The sequence below is a fragment of the Apium graveolens genome, chromosome 6, assembly GCF_009905375.1.
Source record: "Apium graveolens cultivar Ventura chromosome 6, ASM990537v1, whole genome shotgun sequence".
Taxonomy (NCBI): domain Eukaryota; kingdom Viridiplantae; phylum Streptophyta; class Magnoliopsida; order Apiales; family Apiaceae; genus Apium; species Apium graveolens.
Genome location: NC_133652.1, coordinates 304,945,182 through 304,972,312, shown reverse-complemented (window position 1 = coordinate 304,972,312; position 27,131 = coordinate 304,945,182). Strand labels below are relative to the sequence as shown.

Sequence of the window (27,131 nt, the reverse complement as noted above, 5' to 3'; positions counted from 1 at the left end):
GTGTTTTTTTGTAGATGCAAATATAAACTCAACCTTTTGAAACCTTATTTTCAACACAAACCAAAATGCTCAATCTGGTTGAAGAAACAAAGCTACATAGATACAAGTTACAAATAGTTTGACCTTATATTGAGCCTTACTTGGTTAAACAGGTGCAATTCTAAAGCATATAAATGTTGTAGCTAAAAAATATAAAATATTTTTACAATTGTTATGTATTAACAAAAATAGCTAGATTTATATAAAATATCTAAAAGTTCAAAATGAAATATTTTTAAATATATAACATACCAAGGCCCCGTTTGGTATTATTGTTACAAATTGTTACAACAATTTTTTGCTGAAAAAGTCAGTTTTGATAAATTCAAAAACTGATGTCTGAAAAAACGCTTTTGGTTTAAAAGCTGTTGTCCCCATACTTTTGAAAAAAGTTGTTTTCAGATTTTACAAGTAGCTATCAATTACACCATCAAACGTTCTCAAAAACATTATTTTTATATATTATATTTTAAAATATGCATAAATTGAAAAAATTACCAAACAGTCATCTAATTTTCTGACAACATTTTTTTTCACATCACAGCAGTTTTCAATAGGACTCTCAAACGGAGCTCAAGTAAAAAAGTCGCTCCCGAGAAAAGCGAAAAATTTGTAAGAGAGATTTTCTTCCAGAAAATGGATGATTCGAAGTAATGTTCTCACATTTCTTTCCAAAATTATCCCACGATCCCCTCCTTTTCAAAATTCTCTCTTCCACTCCACAAAAAACTCCGGAGCATGTTAAAGAAATTTTTTTGGTCCATTCAGATTTACTCGCATATTAACAAATGTTTTCTTGTTCTCCTTTCTTTCGTTTGATATCCGAAAACCACAAACCCAGTACACATTTATTGGACAATTAAATCTGTACAAAAACAAACCAATTCTATTGTCTACTTGCTAAATATTCATGAAACTGAACAAAGGTTTAAAAGGAGGGGGAGCAAAAGGCTCAGAACCCCCTGACAAGGTAATGTTATAAACTCGCAACATGTACAGAGTAAAATGACAAGCATGTATTACCTATGTACTCGAGACCTATATCAGCTATATGCAAGACAATGTTCACCTGTCGACTCTATATCCCGGCTGCTGCTTGTCTTTAGTTTTTTTGTGAGAGAAACGAGACAATCTGTGCATCTTCCTCCGTATCCATGGTCTTTTTTTCTTCTAATCGTTTTTTTTTTGTATTCAGAATATGTGATACCCTCTAACTGGTAAAGATATAAGACTACAACAATATGCAGACACTTATACATTACTATTTCATTTGACCAGATAAGTTATATAAGAGCAATATCAGCAGGATCTCCGGTCCATGGTTTACCCTCTCTCCACTGAAATTTGATTCTCAACTTCCCGTTGGCATCTACCCCGACAACTTCGCCTTTGCTTGCATGTGTTTCCATTCCCCATCCCCACCGTGGAGTAACCAGCCCTTCTCTTATTTTTACCATGTCCCCCACTTTAAAAGGCCTGACCCTTGCCATCTCACATGCCTTGCAAACCCAAAGTTTCTCCCTAAAACAAAAAGCCACCCACAGATCGCTATCTTCTATGCGGTGCACGACTCCAATGCTAGAATGAGTCACATCACCCCATTGATGAGTTGGGGTTGAGACTGATGCTTTGACTTTAACCCAGTCCCCTATGTGGAGTTCCTCATCCTCTACTAGTAGCACTTCAGATGGATCAAGCATCCATGCTTTTGAGCCATATGGTGTATATATCCTTAACTTTCCATCTGCATCAATTGCTGAAATGGATCCGATACTATTATGACTGTGTCCCGACCACCCAAATCTTGGCTGTTTTACATTAGGATGAACCTTGACTTGATTGCCAACCCTGAGCTTATCTACTCTTTGAAGATGCGTGATGGGCCCTTTCCATTGATCCTGTTCCCCGCAAAATCCTACAAAAACTGTTCCATCCCACTGATCTATTTCGTAACCAATCCCTTGTACTACTCCAATGCTACCTGGTCCAACAGATTTCCAACTGCTTGCAGACTCACTCATCTTCACCCACTCTCCCACGTCAAAAATCTGCTCTATCTCCAGGTCTACAGGATCTCCTCTCCACAAACCCTGCAATCCGAAAAAGGATACCCTCACTTCTCCATCAGCATTAACACTAGTTATAACGCCTCTGGAATCATGCTGTGCCCCTCTCCATCCCCACCTTGGCTCAACTAGGCCATCTCGAAACCTGACATATTGTCCAATTCTAAATCCTGAAACTTTATCAACATCCATGTAATGAGTAATCCACTTTCCTTTCCGGAAACAGCATGCTAACTCTAGATAACCAGTATCAGGTACGCTATGGACAACTGCTAAACTTTCTTTCCCAATACTATTCCAATCATAACTCGGTCTAGTACCCAAACTAGGTTTTGACCGTACCCAGTCTCCAACTTCAAATCCTGACAGCTTTTCTGCATCACCGGGAGAAACTCTCCACAAACTATGTCTTCCCGCTATTTTGACCTGTTTATGAAATACCAAAAGCCAAATTTTCTCAAAAACTAAAGACCAAGTAATACAACCAATTAGAAGACTGCCCTAGTAGTTTTAAAATTTTGTTTTCAAAAACAAAATTTGACATTAAAAGAGCACATTATCATTGTAAGGGGCCCAAAAATGTAAATTTTATATAAGCCAAAAAATCTCTATTCCGAACATCTGGTGAAAAGGCTTAACCTTGAAAACAATGAAAGATGACTGTTCGGTAGATCAATAATAAAGGAAGAGATTTCTTACATTCAGAGTACCATCCATGTCGATTCTTGAGATTTTCCCAGTTGAAGCAGGAGTTTCATTTGACCATCCAAGCCGGGGCTGAGTAACCGATGGCATCATGTGAATCTCTTGTCCCACTTCAAAAGGCTGTAGCTTCTCCACATCTGTCACCGAGCAACTAAATGGTTTACTTCTGAAACAGAAGGCAATTCCTACATCGCCATCCTCCTCTAAACTGTGGATCACCCCGATGCTACTCCTTGTGACATCCTCCCAACCATATTTAGGAGATGAAACAGAAGCTTTTACTCTAACCCAGTCACCAACCTGCTTACATTCGAAACAAGCACAAGCACACCGTAATTACAGTTTTGCATTGGAAAACAAAATTTATAGATACTAAGGAAGAAATCATCCAACTAATATGCAGTCCATTCTGCCTAAAATATTTTCATGCGGAAAAAAATATAGCCTGAATAGTCAAGGCGCTCTAATACCTTTTTACTTTAAAATTATGTTCCCCTTAGAATTATCCTCAAAAGCATTCTAATATAAAGCAGGAAAACTAATTTGCTTAAACATTGGTCAAACTTCTATAGAATGTTAATTACATTACCTTGAAATCATCGACTTTTTCCATGTCAGAGGGATCTGCCTGCCATTGTATGGGTCGATTTGGAATGTCAATTATTAGAAGACCATCACTCTCTATCTCGCTAATTCTCCCAACACTGTGATGTGTTTCACCGCCCCAAGCATATCTGGGCTCTGCAACAGAGCGCTTCACACAAACACGGTCACCCATCTGTAGGCACAAGTGACAAATACTTAATTTTAAAATGAAACTAAAACATTATGAGTCATTAGTCAATCAATATACATTACCCTGAATGGTTCCACATGTTCAACTTCTTCTGGTTCGCAGTGCCATGGATTATTAAGATAGCTCAGTTCCAGCAACAAACTGTTATCTGGTCTAATACAATAAACTATACCGATGCTTCCTGGTGTTACAGATCCAAATCCATGCTTAGCTGTAGTGAGGGAGGGGCGAATACGAACCCAGTCTCCAACCTTGAATTCTTCAACTCTAACCATTTCTGCAGGATCAGCTTTCCATCCTCTAGAAGCTCCAGGAAAACCAACACGTAGAATCCCATCGTCATCCACACACAAAACTGTTCCAATGCTGTCACGTGATTGACCACGAAAACCAAATCTGTAGAAACAAGGTAATCATTCATGCTTGAATACTTTTTCGGTACCAACATCAATTTTACAAACTTATTAATGAACAAGAAGCACAACACTTTCAACTTCGGGCACTTTTAACAGAAATCAGCACAAAGTAAGACATCACTTGACACTAGTAAAAAGAATTAGCTCACACTATGAACGCAAGTTGGTAAATTTCAAAGTACTAACAACTTCAAGTTCTCACATAAGCAATGATCATTAACACACATCCTGATTGCCACTAATAGTTGCATCACAGTATGTTACGAAGTCCGAAACAAATCAGCTCTTTGGAAGGCTTCACTTAATTTGCCAGCCATAACAGCTTAATTCATGTTGTTTGACACAAAACCGAACCAGAATTCTAAATGAGACCGCTACTGTGTGACATATCACAATTACAAATTGGTGAAACTTGTTAGTGAAGACACAAACACTAGAAAGATAGATCACAACTTTTCCAGCAGTATTTGTAGATGGGGGTCAGATAGTTCAAACATAATGAGACACATACCTTGGCTCTTCAATGTCTGCTCTAAGTTGCACGTGTTGGCCTCTATCTAATGGAATTACTTTTGTAACTTCGTTCGCCAGTACTCGAGCTTCTCCAGAACAAAACGAAACCATGAGATTGTCCTTATCGGGAACACTCTGAACAAATCCTACACTTTTATGATTAGCACCTTGCCACCCGTAAGTCGGACTTAGAATACTTCTTCTGAATTTGACCCAGTCTCCTACTTGATATCTGATACACAAGAGATCAAAGACATCAAATTTACCGACACCATAAAACTCATATCCACAAAAGGAAAAAAGGGGGGAGGGGATTATGATTGAAATGTTATGCAGGCAACTCACATGGTAGGAAATAAATTAACTCCCTTGTTTACAAGTGCCTCCATTAGATCTTCAGAAATCCATTCTCGAGGAAGGGCCTCCAAAAAGTCACGTAAAGTCTTGCCACTGTCACAATGTAAAAATACACTGGTATAACATCTATCGAACACCCCTAGAGCGCTACATTTCATTTTAAAGGCCTCACACATGGGATATATATAGTGGAACTTAAGCTAGGGAGAAGGTTGGTCCATTTTTTTCAATAGCTGATATAGTTGGTATAGCTAAAACTATATGCAAAAACACAATTACCTGTGATTCCTCACTTCAACAGCAGCTTCTGGATACCTAAGCATCACAATGATCCATTCAAGATTTTCCCGTATCATCTTTGCTGAATCAGCAGCTATATGAAAAGCATTATCGCCTTCATCATCCTGTTAAAAAGATTTTCTCATTAGCAAATCCAGAAATAAATAATAAATCTACACATACTTCAATAAATGGAAAAGCACCAATTAATATGCATAAAAACTCTGATAGCCTCCCTAAACTAATAATTCTAAACGGGGACCAGTGTTAAAAATATAATAAACCTTCTATCGTGATATTAAATATTTTTTCAGAATTTCGATTAAATACATATTTTTTATACTATATGAATTCAGAAAAACATTCCTGTGATTTGTAGTTGGTTTGCAGATTTTGTAGGCTAAAATGTTTGAAGTGAAACAAGACTCTAAATATGTAACTCAGGATATCGTCCACTGATATAGCAATCACAATGTGCTAACTTCTAAGAACAGTACGTTAATGTACTTACAATTATGTAAGTATCTAACAATTTTGCTTTCATGAACTACGGACATTCAAACAGCAGAAACACCAAAAATCAATAACCTACTACAAAGGATCTCAAGTTTGGGTTTAATAGCATAGTATAGTACGATAGATATATAATTGACTGACCTGGAGATTGCAATTTGCGCCGGCAGAAAGAAGCAGTCCAACACATGATTTTGCTCCTCTGGCTAATGCCACATGAAGAGGAATAGTGTTGTGCACATTCCTCAAATTTACATCAACTCCAGCATCTAGAATGATCTGCCAAGATAAAAATACAATATGACATTTTACACATGATAATCAAGTTCACTGCACGTGTAAAATAAGTGATGATGTGTAAAACATTGGATTTGTAATACAAATATGATGTGTCAATTCACTGCATATGTTACACTTATGGTGTAGATAACCGACTTACCTTGACTAGCTCGACATCATTAGACATAGCAGCAGTATGCAATGCTGTGCGTCCGTGCTGATTGTCTTGTGCAGTAGGATCTGCTCCAGCAGCAAGCAGCAAGCGCACTATTTCTCTCCCCTCTGCAAGTACACAGGATAGGGCAGGACTAGTAAAGAAGACAACCACATAACATATGAAACTTTGGAAGACAACATAACATGTAAAACCACAATAACTGTTTTAGAACAAAATTTAAAATTGAAATAAAAATTTTGCTGATAGACCCTAGGCTTACCAACTTCATGATCCTTCTTCAAGGCAGCTGCCATGCACAATGAGGTACCAAGAGGAGACTCTATGTCAATGGCATCCGCAATCTCTTCTCTTGATGCTAATTCCACCCATCTCTTGACAACAGCAACATTCCATGTTGATACACATAAATGTAGAGGTCTGTGACAAAAAAAGTAAAATTGATCCAACCAATTTTAAACACGATGGGTAAAACACTCAGGCGGGTATTGGGTAATAAAACTTAACTAGGTCTGACCAGTGGCAAAAATATACATCTCCAAATACATTCATAATTTAACACACACTTATAATAGAACAAAGTTATGGGTTTAACAGAAAATGCAGACTCAGAGAAAACAACTTGTTATGGGTTTTCTTGGGTCGCATGGTCCAGAATATATAAGTGTTCGTTTTAACAGCTTTTCAGTAGCTATGAACTACCATCAATTACTGGTTAACTCGAGTTTTGTGGATTTATAAGTAGACTTCTACTGCTGGTGCTGGTCTTGATATATCTGCACAATATGCACTTATCACCATCTAAATTCTAATAGCAGGACATTGTCTCACAATGGTGGTTGTGGCAGATTCTCGTGGTCATGGCTTTTCTTCTAGTGTGCGTACTGTTGATGTTCCTAATTGAGGTGGGAAAAACTGACCACTCTCATCATATGTTTATAGTAATAATTATCAATAACATCGAGCAGAACTCACCACTCTCATCATATGTTTAAAGTAATAATTATCAATAACATCGAGCAGAAATTATTGAGCCTAGGCTTACAGTTAGAGTCTATATCAACTGTAGTTACACTATCAAGTGCTCTTCCATTCATTTTTTAATATTAACAATAACTACACAAACTTCAGCTTGAAACTCAAAAATCTAATACATAATGACTTTTTAACACTGAATGGGTACATGCTTAACAACTTCATATTAAAGGGTTCATTCACATCTCAAAGAAATAGGATTTTCTCTACTAGCTACCTTACACAAATTGTCAAAAACATTGTTATCCCACTAAGTATGTAAACATTCTTACAATAGGTCATGGATCTTTGTAAACTATTGGACTTGTAACATACTACATCGATTAGTTTTCTTAAATTTGAAGTTTTTCTGAATTTGAGGCCTATATAACCACAAGTCTACAAATTAATGTGCATTAAAGTTGCTAGCTATTTTTGATTGGTCCGCGATGGATTGTTGAATGAACCTGTACACGTCAAACATGTGGACTTGGGTTTGGAGTGTTACAAACGGTATTAGAGCTAGACATGACTGGAAGTACCTCGCACATTATCAGGGATTCATTAGTTTGACAAGTTCTACGAAGACGTTGACTCAATTAGGTAGGCGCCTTAAACATCTTACATCAATTAGCTAAACTTTGAGGCCATTATAGGTACAGGTCTACAACTAATGTGTATTAAAGTTTCTAGCCCTTGTGGATTGGCATGTGTTGGGTTGCTAGCTCTTTTAGATCGACAATTCGACATGTGTTGGCTGCTAGCTCTCTCAGATCAGCGTGCTTGAGTGGTTGATCGATTTTAAACAAATTAGGCATGAGGCTTAGGATGTTACAAAACTACTAGTAATTGGATAAATATGTGCAAAGGATAGAATGTCGTCCAACTATTGTACTTCTCGCTGGATATCAAGGGATGCTTTAGCATGTCTTTTGGCAAAATTTAAGTCAGCAAGACCATCTTTTTTAAGTAATAAACATCACATCCATACATTAATGGGAGAACAAAGCAGTGCAACTTACGTCAAATTCTTTGAATTTGTAATTCCCATTGATTTACCTCCTCCACATTCCAATATCACTATGGCACATGCCGTATATTTCTTCGTAACTGCTCTATGTAGCACAGATTCACCTTCATCGTCCACTGCATTTGGGTCTGCACCGGCCAACAACAACTCCTGTTGTAATCAAACATGATAAATTAGTAATAAGAACTTATAAATTAAATCATTTGAAACTAGTAAGTTCAGTAATATATACATATATATACATTTATATATATATATATATGTGTGAAGAATGTCTCCTAAATATCAGTAATCGCACGAGGCTCTGCTTTATGTATCAACTAATGAGATTCCATTTGTTGGCAATAGTCTAACCTTACAGCCGTACCTTAATCCCAGGGCTTATTTCATACTAAAAAAATAATTTTTTTTACAGTTTCTGTTTGACGCGTCCAAAGTAGTATATTATAAATGAACGTGTTATGCAATATAGAGCTACAATAAACCTACTCGCATGCAATCTGGTTGGCCATGGTAGGCACAGACATGTGCAACTGATGGACCAAGGCCATCTCGCAACCTAGATCTGACATTTGCATTTCTCTCTATAAGTGCACGAACACATTCAGGAGATCCAGCCGCTAAAGCAAATACAAGTGGGGGGTCACCATCTTTGTCTAAAACATCCACATTAGCCTCTTCGTACTCCAAAATGGCATTCACAAGATCAGAACTACCACGTCTACAAGCCAGGTGAAGAGCAGTTTGTCCATCGGCATTCTGTGCTTCTAACAGAGGATATAATGAGTTTATACCAGTTCTTGATGCAATCTTAGTGAGCAAATCCCTGCACAAACAAGAGAGAGAAGGCAAAGATAATTAAAATCTCCCTTCACTGTTTATATTATTCCAATAAAACACTAAGAAAGTGAACCCACCTAACACCAAACACATTGCCTTCAGAGACTAGCTGGTGCAGCTGGCATGAATCATCCTGTGGTGTAATTAAATCAGGTAAAGCTTGTTCTACGCCATTTTCAGGACAAATGGGTATATCACTGCATACATGTACAACACATTAGAATATATCTTTTTTTTTTTATTAAAAAGTATATATATGTATGTCCGAAGAAGATATAACAGTGCAAACAAGTTTTAAGAAGAGGAAAAAGCCTGCAAGAAAATGGCTCGTGTCACTAACCCTATTATAAGATATGTACTCAAAAAATGTAGTAATAATTGTAAGATACAGAAAAAGAAAAAAAAAACTTAATCTAAAGATCAGGGTCTTCTTACCTGATGAAAAAAAGAAAAAAGAAAAACAGATCAGGATCTTACTTATCCGGGCTTGCAGGGGGACTGCGAGGTATCTCTTGCAAGTGCCTTAGAAATATTGCTAGCATTGCATTAAATGTCGGCCTTCTAGATGCCTTGAACTGCAGGCATTCACCAATCATCTTCCACAATTCCCTTGGTATGCCAACACCAACTACGCTTGCATATTGAGGAGGTTGTCTACGAGCCTTGACAACAGCTCGATAAATTTCCTCTGCACTTAAGCCAGCCCACCTGCAGAAATAAAATCAATCGTTGTCACTATGAGTTGCTATTTTTTATAAGAAGGTATATCTTTATCAGATAGACGAAAGTAACTGCACATACGGAACAGAACCAGTGCACATTTCCACCAGTGTACAACCAAAGCTCCAGGCATCTGATTCTGCTGATATGCCTATAGCATCATCCCAGAAAGGATTCAAGGACTTCTTAACCGGCTCCCATGCCTCCGGAGCAGTGTAGTTCGGACTGAGAAGAGTACAATCCATACACGAATGAATTCCGGAGGAATCACATTCAGACCGAGCTTTCCGACAGGTAGATTTCTTTAAAATTAGTGGAAGGCCATAATCAGAAACTACAGTATGAGCATTTGCATCAAAAAGAAGGTTCGATGGCTTTATATTCATACAAACAACTCCTGCTGCATGAAGTTCAGCCACACCACGAGCAATGTCTGCCCCATATCTGTGAAGTCAGGCATCAGAAAAAGAGGATTACATTCAAAACTAACAAAAAAGAGCTACTCCAGAGAACAGCAACAGTGTTTAGTATACACATAATCAAATTAATTGTAGTTGTCAATTTTAACCATCACAAGCTTAAAAAAGAATATTCCAACTGAACTAATCCAATACCTGGAAAGCCTAACAAGCACAGATATGGCTGATTACATGTTACGGGTATATGATATCATTTATAGTGATAAGTTAATATTTTAAGCAAAATACTGCAAAGTGACATTTTACTCAAAACCAAACAATTATTCTAGCAGGAGTAAAATCTTTTGAATAGTTCAACCATTTTACATAAGAAAATTTCCATCACTTAAAAGATTTATTTTTTCTGAATCATTTTCTGGTTTTATGTTACCCTCACCTAGACTCAATCCCTTTTAAGATACATTAAGCCTTTCATTGCCTTTAACTTATCTTTTCATGTAAAAATTTTTACTAAGCTCTCCATACACCCCAAACTAATTGTGGTAGAGTTTAAGCAATTATTTTACTGTTATCATGCTAAATAGTAAACAGAGCAACGATATCAGAATGTAGTATTACTAATTTAGCCTATGCATCGAAATTTGAATGAGGAAATGGACCTTATGATATTAATAATTTATTATCTCTCCAAAATTTTGGAGGGCCGCATATATATACATATCATGCTTACACTCTTCCGATATTTAATTCTATTCCATTAAGGGAATTTAATAGGATATTATTGACAACTAATCAAATAGTTGCTTATCAATACGAATGCATTTAGCCTATGCATCGAAATTTGGGAGAGGAAATGGAACTTATGGTATTACTAAGTTATCATCTCTCCAAAATTTTGAAGGGGGCCAAGCATATATATAATTTAAAAATTTGATAGGATATAATTGACAACTAATCAAATAGTTGCTTATCAATACAAATGCATTTAGCCTATGCATCGAAATTTGAGTGAGGAAATGAAACTTATGATATTACTAAGTTATCATCTCTCCAAAATTTTGGAGGGCCAAGCATATATATATACATATCATGCTTACACTCTTCAGACTTTCTGGACGCTTCACTCTTCAGGCTATATGAAAAGATATTTAATTCTGAGTGGTCTTGCTAAAAAAATCCAGCTGAAACAGCCAGAATCTGACTCAAAAAGCCTGAAATCAGACTCATAAAGCCAGCTACAGATTCGCTTTTTAGGAATTCTATTCCATTAAGGAAATCTCCAAGTATTGCCAAAATAATTAAAAAGAAATCTTTTTAAATCGAAACTTCGATCTTTTAGTACATTATTAGTTGAGCTTAATTAGTTTCCCTATATTTTGTTCAACAAGACATATCACTAAATCAATCTTTGTACTCATAAGTCATAATCTAAGAGTTTAGTCAATACTTTGCAATTTATACATAAGAGAGTCCTCAAGGAGATGGTATTTACTACTAAAAGTTGTTTCCCATTATGTACACTTGAGCATGTCTATTTGTATGGAACAATTACAATTCCTAACATAATATTAAGATCCTTTTTTCTGTCAAAACTAGCACTCATATTATTTTCAGTTATAGTATCGCATCCAACATACGGTCAAACTGATATTTTAGGTTCATAAATCAAACCATCAGTAGTATATCCATCCTAGAAGTCACTCCAACTGCTACTAGAGGTTGGAATAGAATTGAAATCTTGGGCATATTTCATGTACTAAGTCGTAACTATGACAAACAAATGACTGAACACACAAAAGGGAAGCAGACAAACCTCAAAATTTTCTTAAGAGGAAGTCTCCCCCCATATCTTTGCATCTCCGTAAGAATCGAACCACTACACTTCTGCATCAAAAGATACAAATACCCCTGATTCTTAATCAACCCATAAAAAGTACAAACATTCTCACACCACATTGACGCCCTCCGCAAACTATCAAGATGCTCCTGCACCCAAACCAAATCTATATCCCCAATCGCAACCTTTTTCACCGCAACATTATGCCTAAAATTCCGCCCCGACACAATACCCGACCACATCTCCACACCACTCCTCCTCCCTTCCCCAATCCGACTCACCAATTGCAAATCCTGACGACTTCCTACCTCAATTAACCCTTTTTCACACCTTCGCACCTCCCGATTAACATCTCCTTCATCATCCTCATCGTCCTCATCATCGCCCTCCCGAATTAACGCTAACACAGCAAAATTCTTCTTCAGAGACTGCACGGAGTTTCCGACAACCGACATGTGGCGACAACAAGGACAACTGACTGATGTATCCGTCGAAGCTGAGAACATTTTGAACAAACACTCTTTACAATAAGTATGACCACATTCTAGAATTAACGGACATCGTACTTGCTCGTTGTATCGGTTTTCACAAACCGAACAACTCGGAATCACTCCCTTCATCACGCTAATCAAACCTAACCCTAATTCAATCAAGATCCCCAACACTACTAGTTGAACTAGTGCAAAATGGATAATTCTACTGCTTTTTAATATATATATATATATATATGTATAGATAGATAGAAATTAGAATGAAGAGTCGTTTTGTTTGTTGTGCTAGTAGTATGTGTATGTATAGGCGTATGCATAATTTTGGGTTGCTGATGTGCTGCATCTCGCTAAATTCAACCTGTTTCACAACATATGCTTCCAATCGTAGTAAAATTTACTCTTTTCTACTCAGTTCCATCTACAATCGTCGATTTTTTTTCATTTTATTTGTTAATTTATTACTCTATCCAATACAAACAAAAACTATCAGTCAACATGTATTATATAATTTCATTATATAAAAATATTGGTCTACATTAATATACAATATACTTAACTACTAGTTGAACACATAATTATTTAATTTTAAAAGTAGCTGTGGTTACATTATTTAGTCGGAAACCTGGTATTAACATACTACAGTTAGTTTATAACTTGGTGCTAAGATATATTCATTTATTCACAACTAATATCTGATACATAATAGGTAAGATAAAAAATCTCACAGCCTATAACAACATTACCTGATATCTTTATGTCTAATCTTCAATTAAGTTAGTGAATAAAATCATCACAGAATCTAACATGTATTACCAAATACACAAAAGGCTTATCAGTAATCATAAGGTCACATTTATATTGGATAACCTGCAATAGATATAGTTGGCGCCTCTCTAATGACACAAAAACTTCTGAAAAACGAAGGACCAGTTAAATTTGAAGTAGCATGGAAAATCTCAATTCATTTAAACCAAGCTAATATGTTTAGCTTATTTGTTTAACATAAAGATAACCTTCCACCTCATATCAACAATCTATAGAAATGATTATAATGTTTTAAAACCCATCAACTTCCTTCACGTCAACAATCCTATTGCAATGATTATAATGTTTTGAAACCCATCAACTTCTTTCACGTCAATAACGTCAATCACTTCATCGGCACAGTCCTCTATACCACATTTCCATACAATACATGAATTTCTATAACACCTAGTTACAATACTGATATATGTAAATTGATTAGTAGTTTTATCCCAAGTTTTAGTTAGCTTGTTATTGAATTTTTAATGAACAATTTTAATGATTTATTGCAGCATTCAAGAAATTCTGATCTAATAATGATAATGATGTAAAACTTTCCATTGGAATCCTACTACATTGCAAAATCATTCATTATTTTTTTACTGTTTCCAATACAAAACTATCATTTGATTTGTATTTTAAAATTTCATAATATAAAAGATCCTTTTACATCAATATTTACAATCCAATACTTAATTACTGGTTGTATTATACAGTTTTCCATTTTTTAAACTATTAGCTCTATATTTCCATCATCAAGTCGGAAACATGATATTAACATACAACAGTTGATTAAAAACTTAATGCTAAGATATTATTTTCATTAATTCACAACTAATATCTAATAATCCATAATTGGTAACATATAATATCATGAAGCACTACAGCAACATTGTCAACAAAGCGAGTGCATGAAAAATCATAACATCTAACATGTTTTAGCATATAGACCAAAGGCTTATCATAATTAAGCCAGATTTACAATGGATAATCTGCAATAAAAATAGTTGGCACCTCTCGGGTGGCACCTTGAATTTCAAGTAGCACACAAAAATTTCAATTCATTTAAACTGAATCACTATGTTTATTCTAATTGTAAACATAAATACAATCTTGGATCTTATATAAACAATCCTACAACAATGATTAGAATGTTCCGAAACCCAACTTCATTAATGTTAATACCTTCGTACTCACGGTCCTTGTCCAGACCACATTTCTTGTAGAATACGCACATTTTTATATAAAACCTGGTTAAAGTACTGATACGTGCACATTTTATTCCTTATTTTGGGTAAATTGACCTAAATTGGAATTATAATTAACAAAATTTAGTGATATTATTCAAGGAATTCTGATAAGAAAAGGATTGAAGGCTGAAGAGCACAAGATTTGAAGCTTTTTTTTCTTTTTTCAATTTGGGTTTTTTGGACGCTTCACTCATGTGAAAAGATCTTTAATTCCCAGTGCTCCTGCTATAAAACTCCGTCCGAAACAGCCCAAGCCCAAACGGCCCATAATAAGACTCATAAAACCAGCTCCAGATTCACTTTGTAGGAATTCTATTCCATTACGGGAATCTCCAAGTATTTGCAACTAAACATAAAAAAATTATATAAATATATAAAGATTTAAACTTTAATCTTTTAGTGTATTACTAGTTGAGCTTAATAAGTTTCTTGATGATTAGTTTAACAAAACATATCACTAAGGCAATATTTGTACTCATAACCTGAGTGTTCCGTTACTACTTTGCAGTTTATACATATGACAGTACTCGAGTCCAAATTAGCATTCATGTTATTTGTCGTATAGTTAAAGATACAAACTTTCATAGCACAACATTTAGTTATATTATCGCATCCAACATACGGTTAAACTGATATTCTCAGGGTCATAAATAAAACCATAAGTAGTAGATCCATCCTAGAAATTAGTCAGACAGATATTACAGGTAACGATAAAAATGAAATCACCAAGACAAACATAAAACGTAAGTACGGAACAAACAAAAAGGAAGCAGACAAACCTCAAGATTTGCTCAAGAGTAAGTCTCCCTCCATTTCTCTGCATCTCCGTAAGAACCGAACCACTACATTTATCCATCAAAATATTCAAACACCCCTCACTCTTAATCAATCCATGAAAAGCACAAACACTCCTACACCACATAGACGCCCTCCGCAAACTCTCAAGCTGCGTCGTCATCCACACCAAATCCATATCATCCCCAATCACAACCTTCTTCACCGCAACATTATGTCTACAATTCTTCCCCGAAACAACCCCCGACCACATCTCCACACCACTCCTCCTCCCTTCCCCAATCCTACTCCCCAATCGTAAATCCTGATGACTCGAAACCTCAATCAACCCCTCCTCACACCCCCGAACCTCTCGATTAACATTCTCCACCTCTTCCTCATCCTCATCCTCCTCGTCCACATCATCCTCCTCCTGAATTAACTCTAACACCACGAAATTCTTCTTCAATGAGTGAACCGAGTTCCCAATAACTGACACGTGGCGACATCGAGGACAATTGAGTGATGTATCAGTAGAAGCGGAGAACATTTTGAACAAACAATCTTTACAGTAAGAATGACCGCATTCGAGTAATAACGGACATCTTTCCTCCTCGTTGTATCGGTTTTCGCAAACCGAACAACTCGGTATCACTTTCTTCATCACGCTAATCTAATCTAACCCTAATTTAAGCTGGATCTTCAACTCTACTACTTGTACTAGTACTACAATCGATAATTTAACAATTTTTTATACTTCACAGAGAGAAGAGAGAGAGAGAGAGAGAGAGAGAGAGAGAGATGAACTTGAGAGAGATGAGAGAGAGAGAGAAATGAACTTGAGAGAGAGAGGGAGAGAGATGAGTTGAGTTGTTTGTGCTACTAATAAATGTATGTATGTTATGTATGTATAGGTGTAAGTATAATTTGAGTGATTTTAGAGGTTTGGGGGTGCTGACTGCTGTACTTCGTCTCGCTACCTTCAACCGGTTTCACAACATAAAGAGATGTACAAGTTGAATAGCAATTTTTAAGATGCGAAATCAATTTATTCAAATTTTTTATACGATGTGATTTGATAATAATTATACATGTATATATATATATGTAAAAGAATTTAACGGTCCATATTAATTTGATAGTATATGAATTATAATTATTAAAAATTTGGATAAAATCTCCATTATACGTATTATATATTAATAAGGATATAATTTAAAAATTTTATTTAGAGGTATTTAAATTAAAAAAAAATAATATTAAAATTAATGATATTATTGTTATTTTCATGTGTGTATACAAATTATTATTATTTTTAATTCAAACGCTTATTTTTATCCCGCTTCAATAATATACAAATTACATTTAATTTTATTTTAAAAAAATTTTATCTCAAGCCCCATTATACAAATTAAATCCAAATAATTATATTTAATTTTATTTTAATTTTGTTTAAAACTGGATAAATATATAATTTTGTTTACTTCAGATGAATAGTATTAATTATTTGTTTTAACCAATAGAATTTTATTTTGATTTTATTATGTTTTACTGTGAATAAGTTTAATAAAATTTTAACATGGATGAATAGTAATATTATTTTGTTTAAACTTGATGCTATTTTTTCGATCGATGAATTACCAGTTCAATGATATAATTTTTAACTGAATCAGTAGTAGTTATTATTTTATTTTAGCTTGAAATCCATTACACCAACTAAATTCAAATGATTATACTTAATTTAATTTTAACTTCATTTTAACCTCGATCAATAGTATAATTTTATTTTAGTTAAGATAAATATTGTATATTATTTTATAATTATTTTAAGGTAATTACACCGATGGACAAATTATCTCTATTTAAATTTTAAAAAAAATATCGTGAATAACATAGTTACAAAAGCAATCTCGTGTATTACAATAACCCTAGTACTATATAAACTCAAATACAATTTTGACTAACTAACTACCAATTTATTTATGCTTCGGCGTGCAATGCACAAATATTTTATTTTTTATTTAACAGCTATTTTTTAATGTGAAATAATTAAAAAAATTAAATTAAAGTTCAAACAAAAAAAATTACCGAGTTTCGTTTGATTTTATTTCGGCTATATCTTGAGTTCTATAAATCAGATTTTGACGATTTTATTTTACAGCCCATGTGAAGATCACGAAATAATGTTTAATTCAGTGATGATTTAAAAATTTGTACAAACAAATATTATCATCAATATGGTGGTGGCCTTATATGTCACTTTTTGTAAATAATGGTTCAAATTGTCATCTCTGAAAATTAAGGCCCTATCTGTCACTTCATAACAGAAGATCGTCTAGCGTTTTGATTTTTTTTCTTAAAAGTAAAACGGAATTTCGTGAACCGTTAAGCTTGCAGGAAAAACTTAACGGAAGATTGTCTAGCGTTTTAAACATTTTTTAAAAGCAGTAAAACGTGGGATAATAAATCATTTTGTTTATTTAAAAAAATTATAAATACGTTAAATGGAACTTAATACACCGTTATGCTGATGATTTCAATAAAATATAAAAAAAAACATAAATAGAACATTTAAGCTAAAACAGAGGTTAAAAAACCGTTTGACAGTTTTTTAAAAAGTTAAACGTGGTATAAAAAATCGTTTAATGGTATTTTGTTTAATGTTAAACAAAATAAACGATAGATTAGGTAAACGGGGATTCAAGAAACGTTTTTGTTTTATAGAAACAAAACGGGAGACGATATTCCGTTTTACTGTAAACGTTGTTTAAATACCCGTTTTGCACAGTGCACATCATAACCTATTGTTCTTTCCAGTAGACACTGTAAATTTTATATTTTCTACTGAAATACATCAAAACACTATAAAAATCTTGCTATTTCATGGTATTAAAGCATATAATTATATTAACAGTAACAAAACACACAAATAGATTAAAATGCTTCAATAAAAAATCTCCCAAATTAAATACATTTGAAAATCCATCGCATTTTGATACTTCGTCGACTTCCTTCTTCCTTTCTTTTTCTCAACATCTTTGTCATGTATCACGGTTGGAAAATTAATACTCGTCGGCCAATGAGAATCTCCTTTACTCGGAATGGGTTCGAAAACACCATTGTAAACCATCAATACATTGTCTAACATATAGATTTCGTCAACCAACGATTCATGACTCAATTTCAAATGCGCGCAACATGCTATAACATGAGAACAAGGAATACAATACGTTTTCCATTTCCCACAAGAACACAAGTACTCGGGAATCCTAACGGTATGCTTATTCCCCCCCTTTTGGTCAACCTTTCTAGTGACTACTTCAAACAACAAAGAATTTCGATCATAAACTTTAACACTATGACCCCTAGCACGCACAATGGATCGACTCAACCTCTTGATTGCATGATTAGTAAACAATCGACCTTTAGATAATTCGGTTGCAATTTCCAAACGCCTTTCATCAAAATACTCAACCGTCTTAAAAAATAGTGCTCTAACCAATGAACTAATCGGGAGTTTTCAAGCATCAAGGATCGCGTTGTTCCAACTTTCCGCATGGTTGGTGGTTATCATGCCATAATGTTTCCCTCCATCATATACTAAAGACCATTTACTTAATGGTTTATCCTCAAACCATTCTGCCGTCCTAGGCTCTACAATCAACAATTGTTCCCATAAAAATTCAAACTTCTTCTCTTGCACCTGAGAAGCCAACTCAACTAACCAATTTTTCAAACCCTTTCTCCTATGTTGTAATAACCCCAATTTTTGGAAATTTTTGAAACCCTTATGAATAGTGTTTTTGCTGAATGAGAAAACTTTTCATGCCACGCTATGTAGGGGTTCTGTTATGGATATTCTGAGATTTTATTAGTACTTTATATGGTATATAAGTGTATGTAAAGATCGTCAGAATCCAATTCCGAACACTTTGATTTTTCCAGGAAATCCACTAGATACGGAAAGAATTGAGTATAAGGTAACAGGATAAAAAGGATTTAAATTAAAGGATTATAAGAGAGGATCATAAAAGGATTATAATGTATTGAGAAAGGTTAAGGAAACCCAAGTAATAAGATCCCGGGTATGATCCCTCAAACGATAAACGAAAGCGAAAGTTAAGCGAACCGTATAACAGATCAGCGGTCATTAGGCAAACAATTAGGAAGTTAATCAAGGAGGTTAGGGATGATGAGGTCATCCAACCAATAAAAAGAGGGCAAGTAAGGGATGATGACATCACAAAGTGACATAAGCATGACATAGGAGGGAAGGAGGTGTGGATGAATGATAACCACACAAAGTTCAAGGTTAATAAGGTAATTAACCAAAATCAAAACAAAAACAACCAAGGCAAATCAAAACAAATCACAAAACACAAAACCCTCCATTTTCTTCATGAAGCTCTCGGCTACTTTTATAAAAAAATGAAGATCCAAGCTCCACCACTTACTATTTGGCAAGGTATTTATCTAAGCTTCCCCATGGATAGTTACATACTTCCTATAAGTTTAAGCTTCTAATTCCAAGCCAATCTTTTTTTATAAATCAAGGAAGAAGATGGTGAATAGTACTTCTTCAAATTAATTTTTGTGTTCTTGATTTCTTTGAAAGATCAAGCTTGTAAGAGATTAGATTAAGGCTTCCATGGGCATTCCAAGGATCTTTCATGGATTAAAAGCTTCAAGGAAGGTATAACTCTTCATGATCTTAGTCTTAAGTTTTGTTGTTAAGATTTCCTAATGTTTAGATGATGGGTTAGTGTAATGGGTGTATAATCATGTTTAAAGCTTGTTATGAGTAGTTTAGTTGATGAGAGGCATGATTATTGTGTGTTTAGAGATTGGTTGGTTTTGTGATATTTTTGGAGTTGGAAGTCTTGGTTATTAGTTAATAAACTTAAGTAAACTCTTAGTTTATAATTGAGAAATAAGTATGAATTGGTAATGTTGAGTTGTTGGGGCTGTTATGGTGAGGCGTGGATGGAGTTTTTATTGGGTTGTGATTGTGGGTTGAATTGTGGATTGATTTGGAATGGTATAAATTTGGGAAATCGCGTAAACATAGCCGTCGTAATGCCCGATTTACCGTAGACTATTTTTGTTCTTAACATCAGAACCCTTAGAACTCACTGTTAGGTTTTTACCATTGCCATGTTTAGATAGTTCATGTTACGAGCTTCGTTTTGATATGTAGTTCGTTTGATTCCGATGTACGGTTTAGGAGAAATGACCGTTTTAAGTAACGGCGTTTCGCGACCGAACCATTACCCCTCGCCTTACTTTGAAACATAGGTTAAAGACCTAAAAGGACTAATTGGAGTATGAAACAATTATTTAAAGTGTATTAGGCAGTTGGTAAGACACTCGCGAAAGAATCGCCTTAAAACTCGTAATGGTTAATTTATTAAAAATGGTGGAGCCGAGGGTACTCGAGCGAATTAAGAGAATCAGTAAGCGTAAAGCGAGCGTTAGAGTCTAAATTGGTTAAAGTATAGATTTATAAGTGACTTTGGTTTAATTCCAACTTATATGTTGTTTATAGGTTACCAGACTCGTCCCAAGCCATTTATAACCCCCAGTCGCTCATGCAAGTTTTCTACCCGTTATACTGTTGTTGTGATGTATATGTGTATATGCACGATCTTGCGATAAATGCATATTTGTTATTAGCAAATTCTTGCGATATATTGTAGCATGTGATATGGTATATATGCATGCCTGTTTAATATTCTTGATTTATATATCTGTTGGTTCAAATGCTTATAGTTGCATAATACCTATGCTAGAGATAAGCGGTTTTTGCGTATACCCTTAATATAGGGGATCAAAAGGTGAACTTTTTCTAAAACCGGGAGTCGAGGCTCCCGAGTATAATATATATATATATATATATTTATATATATATATATGAATAGTTTTTAAAACTATGAATCAAATAAGGTTTATTCGATAACTTTATTTTATTAATGAATATTATTTTGAATATTCATTCGAGGACATATGACTCCGCTTATTTTATTTATTGAATATTATTTTGAATATTCATTTGAGGACTTATGACTCCGATGAAGTACTAATTAATATTCTTTATTTTATTAAAGAATAATGTGTCGATAATCAAACTTACTTTTGATTATTCAAATAAAGATATTACTTTCGTATAAGTATATATTTGGTTATTTAATAGTCATTTCAAGTATAAGTTTTACAACATCTACTTCGATTATTTTTATAAAGATTATTCTTTATGGGAATATTATTTAAATAATAATATTCAGATATTTTTTTTATATATTGGGACTGATTTATTTTATTAAATCAGCATCACTCCGAACATTCTTAAAAATGTTTTGCGAGTCTTCAAAATGATTTTTAAAAGTTAGAGCGGATCCCAAAACTCATTTTTATATTTAAGATCCTCCTTTCGAAGGGGATTTAAATACTCGCTCAAAACCTGAGGGATCCGGCTCTGTGGTGTGTTTTATATTCGCAACAAGGTTGCTGTCTTGATAAAAGAATTTTGATTACTTACCCAACACTCGGGATGTAAAATTCTTGGAACAAGTTAATCCATTAACAGGCATCGCCTGGGAAATATCGGTGAGTTTTCCTTTCCAACTAGATACGACTTCTTGGTGGAGCCGTATCAACAAGTTTCTACTTGGGGAAAGGGGGGGCGAGTTTTACGTTTTAGAGTCATGGATTTCATCTGAACTAGGAGTGGCGTAAGTGGTCGAGTGGCGCTGGCCCAGCCTTATTATATTGGCCCAAAATGGCCTGGAAGTTCCGCTAAGACGGTCCATTCCTTAGGAGTCCAGTGTTCGGTTGACAAGTAAATCCGACAGGTTCTCCTCTACATGTAAAAAATGGTGGGGTTGTACTACTACGACTGATCATCGTAAGTGGTCTTCCTGGCGCGGCAAACTCCCGTAATGAGTTCATCATCCAATTGGATATTTCTGCAACACTACCCAGAGCACTTCGATAGAAAGGCTACGATTGGGCGATTGTTGAGTGTTGGCAGGGTCGAGTTTTCAAAATGATGTTTGCATCAAATGAAGTATCTCGTAACTTCATTTTATTTTGATGATATTGTAAAGATTGATTCTATACAAGTTTTATCTTGTAGCTTAATCTATGGGATGAACTAATTATAACTTGAACGCTGGTAGTTCAAGTAGTATTCGGAAAAGATATAAGTATATTGGAGTATCTTGTAACTTCATCTTTTAAACTTATATCTAGTAAATGATTATCTTATGCATGACAAAGATTTTCAGAAAAACGTTGAGACAAGGTTAGATATATGAGATCACCTTGCAACGATATTTTTATACAGTTATAAACTGGAACTCTGTGTATATTATGCATGGAAGAGGATTTCCAAGATTTTGAAAAGTATATATACATATATACTGAATATTTTGCGACTTCATCGCATTAAGATATCAAACTTGGTTCATTTCTTTTGACCAAGACTTTCATGAGTACTATGAGAAGGCTCATACATTGTTAATCATTATACATATTATTTTGGTGGGCTTGCTGCTCACCCTTGCTTTCTTCTTTCATCACACAACAACAGATAGAAAGGATGAACAGGACCAAGCTCCCGATTCGCGAGCGGATAGGAAATGTTCCGCAGTCTTCTGGAAGCATTGATGCCGCCGTAGCTGAGGTAGGAGCTACCAATAGGCTAGGTTTTCAACTATTGATGAACCAGACTTATGTATAATATGAATTGTAATAATGGCAAGGAATATATAAATTTATTCAGAACCCTTTTAAGGTGTAACGGTTTATAATTGTGGAATATAAGGACTTGTGTTTTTTGAGTATTCATCTCTGAGACTATAACTTGTGGTGTGTGTGTTTATTGTGGGGTCACAGTACAGAGTAGTTAATTGTTTATTAAGATTGGGTGTTATTAAGGGAAATGGAACTCGTGACAACCCGGATCCCCGACCCCGGATTTGGGGGTGTTACAGAAGTGGTATCAGAGCTAAGCGTTATAAACCTCAGAGATGATGTGACGTTAAAATAATAAGTTCACTAAGATAATAAGAACTCTTGCCAAGTTCATAGTCGGGCTACCTAACGTAGTACTGACAGTTAAAACCCCTATGGAAACCCTTATAAATATCGTGATAGAAGCGTAGTTCGTTATCGTATATGGTAGCGGGACTCCGAACCCTGAGGTTGAGGAGCAACAACGCGATGCTGTTTTATTACTTATTGGAGATCAGATTATGGATCCGATATAGCGTCCTAACGCGGGATCGGATGATGTTCATATTGAGGATGTAGTGGTTGAGGATGTTGTCCTAGAAGGGATAGTTGCCGAGGAGGATCCCATGGAGGATCCTGACAAGAATGAATAAAGGACCACTGATGAATTGATGACCATGGTTAGGTCGACTACCAGAGGTAGGATTGGTCGGTCACTACCGGAGGTTCGTTCAAGTTGTAAAGATAGTAGCCCCCTTTAACGCGGCTTACTCGTAAGACTGAGAAGTTTGAATGGACAGAGAAATACGAGAACAACTTTCAAGAACTGAAGCAAAGATTGGTGACGGCCCCTATGATGGCGTTGCCGGATGGAAAAGGAGATTTTGTGATGTGTAGTGACGCTTCGCATAAGGAATTAGGGTGCTTCTTATACAACACAACAAGGTAATCGCGTACGCGTCAAGATAATTAAGGGAATATAAAATTTGATATCCCCACCCATGAGCTTGGGCTCGTGGCAATAGTTTTGCCCTAAATATTGGAGGCACTACTTGTATGGAGAGAAGTGCGAGATTTACACAAGCCATAAGTGCTCTAGTGCATTTTCACGCAGAAAGAGCTCAACATACGCCAGAGGAGGCGGTTAGAGCTAATCAAGAATTATGATTGGGAGATTCTTTATCATTCGGGGAAAGCCAATGTGGTGGCTGATGCCCTTAGTAAAAAGGAGAGACTCAAGATGATAATGTCCTTGGGAGAGTTTATAAGAGATTTTGAGAAAATGGAAATAGAAGTGAAGGTAACCGGAGCCGGTACCGAAAAGCTGTTTGAGATTGCAATACAGTCTGAATTATTGGAAAAGAACATATTGCGCCAGAAAAAGTGATGAATGAAAGCAGAGAGCCAACAATTAGATAAAAGATTAATATCGAGAAAGATGATAAGGGAATAATGAGGTATTCCTACAGAATTTGGTTTCCAAATGTTCATAACATAATGAAGTGGAAAATGAGGATTTAAAACATGAAGGATGACCCCAATTATGGGGAGGAGGAGGAAACATTCAGACTAAGGAAACAGAAGTCGAGTAAGGAAAGGAGAACCGAGACGGTACTCCTATACGACAATTTATGGACCTTTCTAGAAAGAACTTAGACTATTATCCCCAACCACCACCTTGAGGAAACAATGCGGTAGGAAATTCTTTCATGACCTTTAAATCGCTAAGCTCTCAGAGTTCCAAGGAACAGGTTGACCCAGTCGAGGCAAGAGCCTGGCTAAAGGAAATATAGGAATCATTTGAAATTCTAAATGATTGACGAATCACAAAAGACTGTTTTTGTCACTTACCCTCCTAAGAGAGAGGCCACCCGCTGGTGAAAGGCCAAGGAAGGCACGAAGCAAGAGATTATAATAAACTGATTTAAGTTCAGTCAATTGTTTTCGGGAAAGTAATTCCCAAGGTTATGGAGATAGTGTAAAAGCTTTAGAGTCAGAACAAAGGCAGACGAGTATGATAAATTATGAATCTAAGTTGTAAAAGTTATCAAGATTCGTTCTGAGGACACGAATCCAGAATGACGGGATGTTTGAAATCAATGCTATGTTGTGTTGGTTCATGAAATAATGATAAGAGAAAGGAAAATAAAAAGAAACTGAAGTGGAAAGGAATATAAAGGCAATAGAGTTTGAGGTATGATAAGGGAGTTGGGTATGAGGAAACCCTAAAGACTCGTAGCAATAGAAATAGAAAAGTATGCATTTGTCAGGATGAGGGTGATTCACCATGAGTTAAAATTGATGGTTGAGGGCATAAGAGATACATATATTTTATCCCCTGTAAGTTGGGAGGATTCGAGGAAACCTTGAGATAATTCGAAGGATAAATAATGAGACACGGATAGACTGAGGAGACAAGGAAGTAAGAAATTAGGAAAATTAAGATCGGTGGCTTGATACCCAGAAAGGGAGACGTCAGGTATGAAAGATATCCCAACATTGAGGTGACTGTTGAGATAAACAACAAAAGTAAATAAGGAATTATTAAGAAGAGGTTCACGTTGAACACGACCAATATCTTCCAGAACATCCTTGTTATCGTTACCAAATTAGGCAAGAAAACCGGATAACCGTTGTTATCTTTTGGAGGCCATATTGATTGACCTCATTTTGAATACAGATGTTATTGTGAAATTAGGCATATACTATCGAGGTGGGAATGATTGAATAAGATAATCTATCAAGGATATGTGACTTGATTTATCCATAGAAGGATGCATGTACCTTTTTAAAGGTGGAATTAAGGATAGAATATCGGTAACTTAAAATGAATCCTAGGGGAATGCATAAAGGTTGGCATTTCACCCTTAATAGGGACAGTATGAGTTTTGATAGTATAGAATAAAGGATTAAGGTAACAACAACCTTTAAGGATCAGTGGAGAATTTTTTCAGAAGTATATAGACAATGGTTCTAGTATTAGTAAATGGTATTTTGATATGCCCTGTATCTAGGTAATACAGGAGGAACGATAGAAGGATAACCTTAGAGGTTTTACAAGGAGAAAGGTAATATTCAAAGTTCTCAAGAATAGAAATTTTGATAAAGGAAATATGACATAATTATAATAATTCCAGGTGGGCACGTGTTGAACCATAAGAAAGTATAGATCGAACCGAGGAAGGTCGAGATTGGTGAAAACATGTAGGACCCAAGATAAGAGACGTCCTAAGTATGATCGGGAGTCAGTTGTGACAATGTTAACCTCTAAAAGACCGAGGCAAAAACTTATGGAAAAATGGTGATATTTTTTTTCTCACCAAAGCGTAAGGAAGAGCATTTTCACGCAAGCAGTGATCGGAAATGAGGTAGAAAATTTAGTTGAAGATCATTTAAAAGACATTGATTGTAAGGAAATTTTACTATCAAGAAAGGTCAAAGAGGTGGCCGACACTTTAAGTGTAAGAGGATAATTATAGGCGTTTGTGCCAAAGGAATACAGTGATAATGGTTGAAGCCGTAAAGGTTGTATTATGGTTTAAAAGATTGACATTCCTTCTGATGACTGTGCAATACCCAACCGTAATAGTAGTTTGGTAAATGTTTAATTTGTGTAATCGCCATGAGGGGGCTATCTATCTTAGAAGGTACTATCTTGAGAATGAGCCTGGACCATGCTTCGAAAAGGACTAAACGAACCTTTGAGTTAAGTCTTTTATCTAAGGCATATGATTAAGAATGGTATTAACCTGCTATCGTTGCTTTGATTGAAACTCTTCTGCAATTTTATCTACTTCATGTCATGAAAGTACGTCAGAGTTTGGAGTGTTCTTCATGAATTATGATTGGTGGTTATGTTAACTCCTTAGAAGTATTTTATACGACATGTATGGACTCCGTATGGTTAGATATTAAGATTTCACGGAAAGTGAATGATGACAGTAGGTCAGTGGTGGACCATAGTATTGCAGCAATGATTCTGCGAGTAATGAGCTGATTACAACCGTGAGAGTTGTATTGGAATGGATGTGAGATTGAGTACCACTAATTGGGTCGTGGTGGCGTATAAGTTATCTTTGATAG

At 35.3% G+C, this 27,131-nt stretch overlaps 1 protein-coding gene across 2 annotated transcripts; it reads right to left on the bottom strand.

Annotated features, from left to right (window-relative positions):
• Nucleotides 1–905: 905 nt before the first annotated feature.
• LOC141668709 (E3 ubiquitin-protein ligase KEG) lies at nt 906–16,314 on the bottom strand. 2 transcript variants are annotated; one of them, XM_074475698.1, is made up of 17 exons: nt 15,323–15,459; nt 11,975–12,494; nt 9,824–10,186; nt 9,500–9,730; nt 9,100–9,219; nt 8,672–9,008; nt 8,175–8,332; nt 6,401–6,558; nt 6,124–6,245; nt 5,829–5,963; nt 5,172–5,296; nt 4,881–4,985; nt 4,534–4,767; nt 3,669–4,002; nt 3,400–3,588; nt 2,805–3,110; nt 906–2,531 (listed from the first exon to the last, which is right to left on the bottom strand). In XM_074475698.1, exons 2-17 carry the CDS (start codon nt 12,451–12,453, stop codon nt 1,323–1,325), a joined length of 4,605 nt encoding a protein of 1,534 aa, XP_074331799.1. In that variant the 5' UTR covers nt 12,454–12,494; nt 15,323–15,459; the 3' UTR covers nt 906–1,322. The 2 variants fall into 2 exon arrangements, with proteins under 2 accessions (XP_074331799.1, XP_074331798.1); XM_074475697.1 differs by lacking the exon at nt 11,975–12,494 and having other exon boundaries at nt 15,323–16,314.
• Nucleotides 16,315–27,131: the final 10,817 nt, after the last annotated feature.

Excerpts from the sequence above, each read along its gene's own strand:
- LOC141668709 (XM_074475697.1), bottom strand. The coding sequence starts at position 15,981 with ATGAAGAAAGTGATACCGAGTTGTTCGGTTTGCGAAAACCGATACAAC. Across the intron at positions 9,009-9,099 it reads GGCAATGTGTTTGGTGTTAG|GGATTTGCTCACTAAGATTG; the intron begins GTGGGTTCACTT and ends TTGTTTGTGCAG. Across the intron at positions 4,003-4,533 it reads GCAGACATTGAAGAGCCAAG|ATTTGGTTTTCGTGGTCAAT; the intron begins GTATGTGTCTCA and ends TTGTTTCTACAG.